General features: G+C 38.3%; 1 protein-coding gene across 1 annotated transcript; it reads left to right on the top strand.

Moving 5' to 3' along the window:
• Positions 1-1271: 1271 nt before the first annotated feature.
• Positions 1272-4459, top strand: KCS10 (3-ketoacyl-CoA synthase 10). Its single transcript, XM_010275574.3, has 3 exons — positions 1272-2009; positions 2570-3195; positions 3642-4459. Exons 1-3 carry the CDS (start codon positions 1599-1601, stop codon positions 4183-4185), a joined length of 1581 nt encoding a protein of 526 aa, XP_010273876.1. The 5' UTR covers positions 1272-1598; the 3' UTR covers positions 4186-4459.
• The last annotated feature ends 7946 nt before the right edge of the window (positions 4460-12405 follow it).

Genomic DNA, 12405 nt, shown 5'->3' on the forward strand with positions numbered 1-12405 from the left:
CATGCATTAATTGCACCGATTTATTTGCTAGTAAATATGAATAAACATCGACATTTCCATCTTCACATGACTTTGTTATATCCTTATCTATCAACTACAGTTTTATTATCAAATTTTATAAATATAGTTTATTACTTGTTTTAATTTGTTAGTGAGATTTTATGACACCAAATAGACATTTGGGGGAGCCCTTGTGCGATGTGGACATGGCGCAACCTATACAAACTGTTTCTAACCATTTAATTTGAGTCAATATTGTTGCCAATTCGAGGATGCGGGGTGTGGCATGACTGTTTGTGTTATGGAATGACGCCAGTTCATTCCAAAGTGAAAACCAGCTGCATTGGAATTTCAGCCGAAACAGAACCAAGGGAGAAACATATGGTCAATATTAATCAAGTTTGGTTTTCTGTCATGTCATCCCTCATCCATTCCTTAGGCAAACAAACGTACATGTGTGATGCATGTGTTCCAGACTTCCAGACCCAGGCGCCCTAACCCGACACATCTCAGTTCTCACCTGGCAAGTATTCCTCTCCTCTTAGAGATGAGTGGGCCGGAGCCGGATCAAATGGTAAACCCGCTTGACCCGGACATATTTGGGTTGATCCAAACTCATTGTAGACGACTAGACCCCAACTGATGGCATCCCTAATCTGCTGCTCCTTCCACTGTTTTCACCATACTTACATGTCAATGGTATGTAGACATGGCAATTGGGTTGGGTGAGTCGAGTTCGGGTTGGATTAAAACACTTTAGGTTTATTTTGGGTTAAGTCGATAAATGCTAGCCCTTAATCCTAAATGTCCAGGTTTGGAGGTTTGGGTCGACCCATATATCAATCCGGGTCATTCATACAAAATAATTTGTATTTTAAAACATTATATATATATATATATATAATGTCAAAATTAAAGGAATTAACTTTAAAATTCCAAACATAAAATAAAAAATTTGAACACAATAATTGAAAAAATAAATAATAATGAGTAAAGACTAAATAATAAAGATTAAAAAATAAAAATTTATAACAATACATAAATAGTCTCAAGACTCTCAATTAGGCCTGACAATCAAGTCAATGAATTGACCGATTATCCAACCCAATCTAATCCAAGTTTTTTTCAGATTGGATCGGGTCTGGTCTTTCTAAAATTCATTCATGTAGCTAAATATGATATCATCAATCCTATTTTTTCAAGTTGGGTCAACTTTTTGCCTTCTTTGATTATCACTTTCTGTTATTTCTCCATATGAACTAAGATCAACATCCTCGGTAACCAGACTAGCTGCTAACTAGAGACTCACACCCTCAGAATAATAAGGACATATTAGTCATTTTACATTTTCCCAGGAAAGGGAAGAGAACAACCCCTTTGAAACTTTGAACAACTTTAAATTTTCATTAATGGAGAACACAGGCAGTTCCAACCACACGCAGCGCAGTTGGGTGCACACATTAACTATCCTTCACCCACCACCCCTTACAGGTTATAAACCCACATCTTCCCTCCTTCCCTAACCTCCTACCATTCTTGTCAATCTCTCCCTCCCCCCCTTCTCCATAGATCTGGATTCTGTCTCATCTTCGGTTCAGATGGCAGGAGAGCAGGCCCTTCTCTCCACTGAGATAGTCAACCGCGGGGTCGAGTCATCAGGCCCCGACGCCGGTTCCCTGACCTTCTCAGTCCGAGTTCGTCGCCGGCTTCCGGACTTCGTTCAGTCGGTAAACCTCAAGTACGTGAAGTTGGGATACCACTATCTCATCAACCACGCTGTTTACTTTGCCACCATACCCGTGTTAGTGTTGCTGTTGAGTGCTCAAGTGGGGAGTCTAAGTAGGGAAGAACTGTGGAGGAAGCTATGGGAGGAGACCTCCTACGACCTCGCCACCGTCCTCGCTTTCCTTGGTGTCTTGGTGTTCACCGTCTCCCTTTACTTCATGTCCAGGCCTAGGCCCATCTACCTCGTCGATTTTGCTTGTTACAAGCCCTCCGACGATCTCAAGGTCAGCTGATCTCAACCCATGCCACCCGCTTTCATCTTTCAAGTTTCAATTTAGTTATTCTTTACAAGATTATTTTAGTCAATACGTTTTCTAGCAATTTATAGTCAGTCGATGAAAGCACCCCTACTCCGCCCTAGCAGGCTAGCACCAGCCGCTTTAATCTTGGCTGACTCGATTAGGTCATAGAGTCGACCGGACTCGGTCACTCGCGATCACGGGTTGATTCATTAGTCGGTGAACCTTTTTTATTGTTAGATCAAGTTAAATGGATTCATCATAACTGGACTTATTACTCATAGATAGAATACTTAAAAGTAATAGTCATTAATTATAAGAACAATTTGGGGGGGGGGGGATGCAAATTTACGATGAATTCCACACTTCCACTCGAGCCAGCTCATCCTAGGTCCAAGTTAACAATAAACTCTGCCCCTGCTCCTTCTTGCTTCATGCATACAGCAACGGCATACCGTTGATTGAAGCCGCTAATCCCCAAATTAGTCAGAGATTTACTGTTAATGGATATTTAAAAAGACGCAACTATCCCTGCCTGTCGTCAGGTATCGAAGCAGGACTTCATAGAGCTAGCTCGTAAATCCGGGAAATTCGACGAGGCAAGCCTGGAATTCCAGAGCCAGATCTTGAAAAACTCGGGCATGGGTGACGAGACCTACATCCCCAAGGCGGTGATGCAACCCGAGAACTGCGCCACCATGAAGGAAGGACGTGCTGAAGCCGCGACGGTGATATTCGGGGCCATGGACGAATTGTTCGACAAGTGCAGAATCCGACCGAAGGACGTGGGTGTGCTAGTGGTGAACTGCAGCCTCTTCAACCCAACACCGTCGTTGTCAGCCATGATCATAAATCACTACAAGATGAGGGGCAACATACTGAGCTTCAACCTGGGCGGGATGGGGTGCAGCGCGGGGATCATAGCGCTGGACTTGGCACGGGACATGTTGCAGGCCAACTCCAATTGCTACGCCGTCGTGGTGAGCACTGAGATGGTGACGTTCAATTGGTACCCTGGGAGGAGACGCTCCATGCTCATCCCCAATTGTTTCTTCCGTATGGGTTGCTCGGCCGTGCTGCTGTCCAACCGGAGGCGCGATTTTAGACGGGCCAAATATAGCCTTGAACACATCGTCAGGACTCACAAGGGCGCTGATGACCGAAGCTTCAGGTTCGTATTGTAGTCCTTGAGTTGAGTGATGAAATATCCCGTCATCTACGTGTTACAACGCGGATGGAAGTGCAGCCCGCGTTGTAACGTGTAGATGTGTAGCCCATCTCACTTTGTATATACGCAGCTATCACTTCTTGATGATCATTACTGAGAAAGAAACGAAAACAGTCCTGATATGCCAATGGAAGCTACGTTGTTGAGTACGTAGGACTTGTCCTGATATGCTCGATCTGGACCCAAAAAAAAAAAAACAGTTAACCAAACCTACCAAGTTACCATTAAATTCAACTCCGTGTAGATTGTAGAGTACATAGGACTTGTCTGAATTCGGATTTGGGTTGGAAATTGGAAAATGGAGATGCTATCTGCTGTTGTGTAGCTTTGATTGAGTTTAATTAATTCATGGGTGCGGGATGCAACTAATAATCGTGTCTGATCAACAGGGCTGTATATCAAGAGGAAGATGAACAAAAGTTCAAGGGGCTATCCATCAGTCGAGATCTTTTAGAAGTAGGAGGTGACGCCCTGAAGACGAACATCACCACCCTCGGCCCACTCGTTCTTCCCTTCTCCGAGCAACTGCTCTTCTTCGGCACACTGATTTGGAGACAAGTGTTCGGTGGCTCAAAGGCATCCAAACCATACATTCCTGATTACAAGCTGGCTTTCGAGCATTTTTGCATAATGGCAGCTAGTAAGAATGTGCTAGATGAGCTACAACGGAATCTAGAGCTCAGCGATGACAACATGGAAGCCTCTCGAATGACATTGCACCGATTCGGAAATACCTCTAGCAGCAGTATATGGTACGAGCTGGCCTATATGGAAGCAAAGGAGAAGGTCAGGCGCGGTGACCGTGTGTGGCAGCTTGCATTTGGATCTGGATTCAAGTGCAACAGTGTTGTGTGGCGATCACTTCGCCGGGTCAGGAAGACCAATAGGAACCCATGGTTCGACTGCATCGATCGCTACCCGGTTGCTCTCTGAACTCTATTCTAAGCCTGGTTCACCCTGGCCTTCTTTTAGCTGGTGGGACTTTAAAGTTTAATTAAACTTAATTAGTAATATTTATATATATTTGTCTCTGGATTTTGTTGTTAATTATTATTGTTTCTAATGTTTAGAGTATATTTATTGGGTGTTGACTTTACAATTAAGTGTATAATTTGGGAAATGACGCTCAAAGGAAAATGGGGCTGTCGTTTCCACTGGGAAATTAGACCAAACAAAAACATTGATTTCTGTTTCATCACTCAAGGAAGTCGCTGACTTTTTTTTTTCGGTTTGATTGAACTCGTTGAAAAATATTCAGTGATTTAATACTGTTTCTCCTCACCTTCCTTTGTTAGCAGCTTACACTTCGAAAACTAAATTGAAGTTCTATAAATATATTCCTTTCGATAATGGGATTACAATGTATTCCTCTCTAACAGCAATTAGAAGATAATATCATCAAGAGAAACTCTCTTGATTCAGCTCAAATAAGAATAGATCTTTCTCAGAGAGAACAAACAACTCTTAGAAAATCTTTTTGGAGGTGAATAAAAGTGATGCTGTTTGATTCGAGGCGTCTCGAATCAAGGTCATGGTCAAATAGTCCTATCAACGGGATGAGACCGAGGTGGAAGGATGAACCCGTGCTCCAAAAATTGAAACAAGAAAATAGTTAAAGGCCCGAGGAGTTATTCCCCAGGTAGGTACTCTTACGTTCAAATTAGTCAAGAAGAATGGTGGGGGGTCGAGCCAAGCAATTGAGAGCAATTCTAGTCCAAGCAGAATAATAGTATGGAAGTTGAGGAGTCAAAAGTCCCTTATCTTGAGCGGAGGTTTACCTATTTATAACTGAAAATCCAAGTCCTATTCAGATGAAACTTTTGGGATTATCGGGATAAGATTGCCCACCAAAGTTTTCACGATAAGAGCTAATCCCCAACGGAGTTGTCATCTTCCTTAATCGCGCTTATCCATATGATATGGTGCCAACATGGCCAAAGAGATAAAATAACTATAAAGATGACACATGGCACCTAAGACCAATTCAACCATAATCCAAACAAAAAGATGGATATCGCCTTTACAACAACTTCTTGTTTAAACCCTTCAAAGAAATTTCATGACCCCAAAAGTTATCCAACGAATGAGAAAAGGTTGAGATAAGAGAATGACTCTTTCTCCTTAACCCCTTCCTTTTCTTATTAGTCTTTTTGTTTTCTTTCTTTTTTGTCTCTTCTTAAAGTGAGTTGGCCACACCTCGGAGGGAATCAACAGTTAATTTAATGCACGCAACGTACTTGAACTACTTGCAAGACATTCTACAAAGAGAATAAGCTGGGTTAAGCCATCTGATCATCTGCAACATTCTTCAGTCGGTTGATAAACCATGGAACAAGTTTAGGATAGTAAAATCGCCTGGTTAATTTAGACAAGAGCACAACGGAGGGGTGACTGTATGTGGTTTATTCAAACCTAAATATATAGTTTAGGTTTTGACGCTTGGGGAGGGATGACTGTATGTGGTCTATTCAAAAAGAAGATAGAGAATGACGGTTCAGCCTTCAGTTCAGAGTCAGAAGTTTTAGGTTGTACAGTTGAGGTAGATGCAGTTTGGAATTGATGCCAATTTATGGACGGGCATTGATACATAAAATGGGGGTATTTGATATTTTGAATGTTTATAAATCTACACTAAAATTCAGAAATCTACAATGGGCCTGTTGGTACTTCTCCGAAGATAATAAAGGTTTATTCATTTTACACACTATCAAATATGTAATAATTCGTAGAGAAGATTTCAGGTGGATGGGATCGGTGATGGTCTGAGATGACTGGGGAAGAGAGGAGTGTGTGAAGCAACATCCAAGGCCCTGTTTGGCATCACTCTCAAGAATGATTCTATCGATTATGATGATTCTTAGGATGAGAATCAATTTTGATGGAAACCGGTTAACCGATTCTCATTCGAAACAGGATGAGCAAACCCCTCCAGAGTCCAGACATACAATTCCGTGGAGTGAAAAATTTTCACTTCTTAGAAACGCAATTCTGGCCAAAGCCCAATTCTCGCCACATTAATTTGAAGTAACAAACACGTGTGGCTATGTCAAACGTAACAAACACCAGCATCCGGCCCACATTAATTTGTGTAATGTTCCAGAGCCAGAGGTACTCCAGCGCCGGTCAACATTCCAGGTATCGATTGTTCGATCTCTTCTTCCTCCATGAAAAGTATCTATCGAGCATTTGCGGGAGTGCTTTCTTCTCCTTCAACAGAGAAATGGTTGTTTCACCCTGTTGTTGTTCTTCAATCGTCGGTGTACTTGAGTCTTGACGACGTCAATGAAGCAAAAGTCCACCAGAAAACTGGAGTTTGAACCATCGACCTCTGAGTCGATTCATATAGAGTTTAACACCGTCCCCAAATGCCCTGAGAAGGAGGAAACATTGGCCCAGACCGAGTGAAATAGTGTGGCAGGTGAAGGTTGCCAATTTGGTGAACCTGATTGGCTCTGTCGCGATGCCAATTCATTTTTAGGCGTCTCCCAAAGGAAATTACTGCAATGGGACTATAATCAAACAGGAGAAATCGTTGGATCTTCCTTTCCTATGGCACACTGTTTCCTGGTTGTTTCCACGTAGTTTCTTCGATTTGAACATACTGTTTTCGATGTGTGCCTTTTGGTTTGTTGTATAGTAGATTGGAAGTACGGTAGAAGTAGAACATAGTTGTGAATTTGAATTTGGGGTTATAGCTGATGACAATTTTTGAGCCCTAATATCAATAAAAATAATATTTTTAATATAATTTTTAAAATATGTGAACTTTTTAAAAAATATATTAAATAAGGACAAAAACACTGTTCATCTTTTTCCTCTTCCAAACCACTTTCGCCCCAATCTAGTCCTACAAACCTCAATGACCACCATCCTTCAGCGCTGCCTCCGCCCACCTTTGACAACAGCACCGGCCACCTCATGTCGTCTAATTGGCGTTGTCGGAGGTGGGCAGAGATGGAGGCGGCAGCAGCACTGGTGGATGATAGTCATTGAGATTAACAAGGCTGCGGCGGAGGTGGCATTGCCGGAGGTGAGTGGAGGCAGAGGTAGTGGCGGCAGCACTAGTGAATGGTAGTCATTGAGATGTCACGGGCTGTTCATACAGTTTTACAATTCATCTATAAATCTTGGCTTCAAACTATAAAACGAGCAAGCAAAAGAACACTTGCAATCATGAAAGCTTTCGAGTTTGGGATTCATGGGTTCCAGAGTTACAACATGCTTCTTTGTTTTCATGATCTTTCTGTTACTGGCGTTGCCCTCACCACCTCACCCCCGCTTGAGATCACCAAAAGTCCCCCATCGCCCACCGTACCATTCTCACCCACCATCCCAACCGCAGCATGGCAAAGAGCGATGTAAAGTGTCACCACCGACCAACAACTCGCCAGTGCCGCCAGTTATTGTCCCGTTGATCATCATCATTTATCCCCCAGTTATTACTCCACCGGTAACCAATCCTCCTGTAACCATTCCACCTCCGTCATCCACGTACCCGCCTTACACTAGTAACCCTCCTTCAAGAGGTAGCAGTGGTGGTGGTGGTCTTACACCACCTTCTGGAGGTGGAAGTGGACTTCCAAGGGCAAATCCTCCACCTTCAACCAGTTTGACATGCCCAATCAACGCGCTGAAACTAGGGTTGTGCTTGGATGTTCTTAGCGGGTTGGTGCATGTTGGATTAGGGAACCTAGTGGAAAATGCTTGTTGTTCAGTGCTTGGAGATTTGCTAGAGATTGAAGCAGTTGTTTGCCTCTGCAATGGTATAAGGCTTAGGGATTATAGCTGATAAGAACAACTTTTGGGTGGAGGCGTTGCCAGAGGTTGCTAGAGGCGGTGGCACTGATGGATGGTTTGTAGGAGGAAGAAGATGAACAATGTTTTTGTCCTTATTTGATATATTTTTAAAAAGTTAACATATTTTAGAAATTACAAAAAGCAAGTAGTTCAACTTTATCAGTTAATTTGCGAAATGATTTGCAACGAATGGAAGTTCTAGCTCTGTTATTGCTTCATCTTTTGGGGAGTGGAACTTGAACTTAGGATTTTAGCATTGAAATCTCTTATAACTAGTCAATTGATGATTGATGAACTGACCGTTTTTTGTTGAGGTTTGAATCTGAGAGATAGAGCTATTGGAAGGATGAAGTTTGCAAAAGTAATAGAGTGCAATGTAACTCTATTTGAACTTATATTTATTATAATTGTTATGATTGTATCTATCAAACGATCATATAATTGATTCAAAAAAATTGAATGCTGCCAAATGTGATTCTGTTTTTGAGAAATAGGAATCAAATAACTACACCAAACAAGATTGGTGATTCTTAAGATGAAAATTCTCAGAATTCATTCTTTTCTCAAAGGATGCTGAGAATGAGAATCCCCATAATTAATGTCAAACAGAGCATAGGTATTTGGTACAAGAGTCATGTCTACAAGTCACTTTTACTAAAATCAGTGCCATGTAGGCATTTCATTTTTTCTACGACACTGTTGTGGCGTAGGGCTAAAACAAGAAATCATGCATGACCTAGATGTACTGCAGTAGCCCCATCAAGAAATTACTTCATCTAGTTCAAGGTGGGGCCATGGCGGGCTTTGATTTAATTGTTTCAGCACACGGCTACGATAGCGTCATAGCAAATGTGGGTTATTTTGTTCTCTTCCTCACTTATTGTTTCAAGGCTTAGCAGATATCTTAAGCAACACTAAATGCCTCGAATTTTGTGAAATTGATTTGTGGAAAATGTCATTATTATGTTTCTTGCAAAGGAAATAATGTTTTTACTTTTTTGGCCTTGTGTCGCCTAATGGTGCCTACCATACACCAAATTACCATAAAATATGTATAGAACCTATAGTTACTTGACCAAATTATAAGGTGTAGTTGTTTAAAAAAAAAAAAAAAAAAAGAAACCTATGATACTAAGCATCCCCCTAACTAGAAAGTTTGTAGCAGTCGTGGAAAAAAAGATGACCATTGAAAGAGAAGCAGATGAATAAAATGGGCCAAGAGAGCATTGTCCAATGGATTAAGAGAGCATTGTCCAGCCCATGTGATTAAGAGAGCATTGTCCAATGGATTGGGATGTCTCTATATGGATAAGAGAGAAAGGAGAAGAGGGACACAAGTAGAAGGAACAACGAGATTGCCTATTCAATTTCCTTTTTGATTTTTGAGTTCCTTTCCTTGTTCTTCTTTCGTATTTTTGTTTTAAGTCGCAAATGTGCATGTATATTAATTGCATGTGGCAATTTTAAATAATAGCAACAACAACAATAAAATTAATAACAATAGTAATAATAATTGCAATGATTTTTTTAAAATCCATGTAACATAGAATTGAATCATTGTGTATTGATAGACTTATTTCCTATCAACCTAAAGATCTAGCTTCAAATCTTCTTTCGTGTAGTTTTTATATCAATTGTAGTTTAACTAGACAATTGGATAAATTAATCTATCTTTTGAACAAATGTTTGAGTATGCTTCAAATTAAACAGCTTTGTTGTAGAAAACCATTAACTTGGTCTACAGTTAAATGACCTTATTGGTTGAACCACTAACCTCTATTTTTGTATATTACCCATTTCCATCCTTAACAACAAAAATTCTCACTTTTCACACATGGTTTTGTTTAATATGATGAATATATAATGTAAAATACATGCTCAAATTTTATATAAATTCTATGAAATTTTAATTTATTATAGTCAACCTTGATGTGACAAATCATGGAGCTTTCTTGGAGTTTCCTACAAAATTTATATTTGTGGGCACATATCCTTACTTTTTGTATTCCATTTTCTTCATTTATAAAAATGATTTTTATTTATCACATTATATAATATTGGATATGTGCCCACATTTTTCTACATTTTTTTTTATAGTATATTATATTTCTATTTGTTTCTTATTTTATTACTTAATTATGACACCATGGGATGACTCATTTGACCAAGACACTTGAACTATTAGCCCACCACAAGGATGGAAAAACTATTGTTCTTTTGGGTCAATTTTAAATTCTATATTCCATTTCCATCATTAGTAGAAGTAAAGCTTACCTTTTACACATAATTTTTGTCTAATATGACAAATATATAATACTAAAAATGTGCTCAAATGTTTGTCTAATATGGCAAATATGACAAATATATTAGCCCACCACTTGATCCAAAACATTGGTCTCTTGGCCTACCACCTGAACACGAAAATAGCTTCATCTTTACATTAATTAGTTTTAAATTCTATGCTTCAATTATATCATAAATAAAAAATAACTATTGTTTACATAATTTTTTGTTTAGTATAACTAATATATATGATTATAGATGTATCTAATATTTTTTTATTTTTTGTATTTTCCATAATTCTTTGCATTTTATATTAAATAAATATTTAACTATGACATCACAGGTCTACCAATTTGACCCAAATGGGTGAACCATTTACTCGTCGATTAGATAAGAAAATGGTTTTGTTTCTAGGTCAGATTTAAATTTTGCATTGCATTTCTATCATTTATTAAAATGTTTCTTAGTTATTATACTTATTTTGGTTTAATATGACAAATATTTAATATTAGAGATGCGCCAAAAAGTTTTGGTAATTTTTTCATTTTTGAACTTTTATCTAAAAATTTTTATTATTTAGTTATGGCATAATGGGCTGGCCTATTTGACCCAAATGGTTGCCCACCACTTGTAAAAACTGTTTTGTTTTTGGGTCAATTTCGAAAAAAAAAATAGGTTTCATGCCATTGAAATTATTGTTCATGGATTAAATAAATGACATTTAACAATGAAAAACAAAGATGTCTTAAATATAAGATTCAGTGAAAGAGAATGAGAGTTATTGCACCAAGTATAAGACTTAATGAGAAGGAATACAATGAAATAAATAATAGTATTCAAATTACAATTTCTACTCTTACAATAAAGAGGGAGCAAACTCAAGAAGTAGGTATTTTAGTCAAGAAAATAAATGAATTAATAGACGATTAACAAAGACTTTGTTTAGTTGAATTTATACTTAGGGATTGAGTGAGTGAGAAGCTACGTGTCCTTCCCTGAATGGGCACACAATAAGTGGGCAAAAGGTCTCACTCCTCGTCACTAGTATGATTTTTGTATATATCGCATTAGTACATACAAAATCATACATATTGGGGAACATCCTCTGCATGTTCAAGTTAATGTTCTCCAAACGTGATTATTTTTATGTGAGAAAATTGGTCAATGGAAAAATTGATTTATTGGTAAATATGGGACTCAAGTAAAGCAACTATTCTCCAGTAGGTTTTTTGGCAACTCCAGAAAAGTCTTACTTTTGTCTCAATTGAATAAGTTACTTTCATACTGCCATAGAAAATTGTTAAGGTTTAATGAGATAAAATGCCCATTAACTAGGCACTAAAAACAATATATATATATATATATAGAGTAGGTAGAAAAGAACAAAGGAATCACTTATGTACCTGGGTATGTGATTTACTTGAAAATGAATGGCCCCCAAATAAAAACATGTTATCAAGTTTCACAAACAAAAAACATGTTTTAATTTCCATATATTCGATGCGTGAAACCAAAATCTCCCTTCGAACCTTGATTGTAAAGTTTCTACATATCATACCAAACTACTTTATTATGGACTCGGAATTGAAGCATAAATAAAAACAAATTGAAAAATAAAAATAAGAAAGGTGAACAACTAGTGGAAATCATGTACTTAAAAGAGAAATTTAAGAATGCATTTTTTTGTTTCACTTGAGGGAGAAAAAAAAGTCAAAAACTAAATAAAGTACATTATTTTTTTGTTTTATTTAAAAAAAAAAAGGTCAATCGCATGCATATTGCCACCTTATACTTTGGGGGTAGTGATACTTAATCCCCCAAACTTTCATATGTGACAATGGTCATGTTTGAGAGTGCTTATGTTAAAAATAAGTGCTTATTCAAATAAGCACTTATTTGCATTTGGCACTCAACTTTTTCAAGTACTTATTTTAAAAAATAAACACTTATTTCATATTGGACGTTTGATGGTCTTTTCTCCAATAAGCACTTAAATAAGCATTTGTGACTAATTTGGCCTTCATTATTTTACAAAAGCACTTTTATAGAAATACTTTTACGAGAACATTTTTA

Source organism: Nelumbo nucifera, chromosome 6, assembly GCF_055504915.1.
Source record: "Nelumbo nucifera cultivar China Antique chromosome 6, China Antique-T2T, whole genome shotgun sequence".
NCBI lineage: Eukaryota > Viridiplantae > Streptophyta > Magnoliopsida > Proteales > Nelumbonaceae > Nelumbo > Nelumbo nucifera.

What these genes read in the sequence shown, in the direction of transcription:
- KCS10 (XM_010275574.3), top strand. Translation starts at nt 1,599, where the DNA reads ATGGCAGGAGAGCAGGCCCTTCTCTCCACTGAGATAGTCAACCGCGGG. An exon ending in AGCCCTCCGACGATCTCAAG is followed by an intron (nt 2,010 to 2,569) that starts GTCAGCTGATCT and finishes GCCTGTCGTCAG; the next exon opens with GTATCGAAGCAGGACTTCAT. An exon ending in GCTGATGACCGAAGCTTCAG is followed by an intron (nt 3,196 to 3,641) that starts GTTCGTATTGTA and finishes TCTGATCAACAG; the next exon opens with GGCTGTATATCAAGAGGAAG.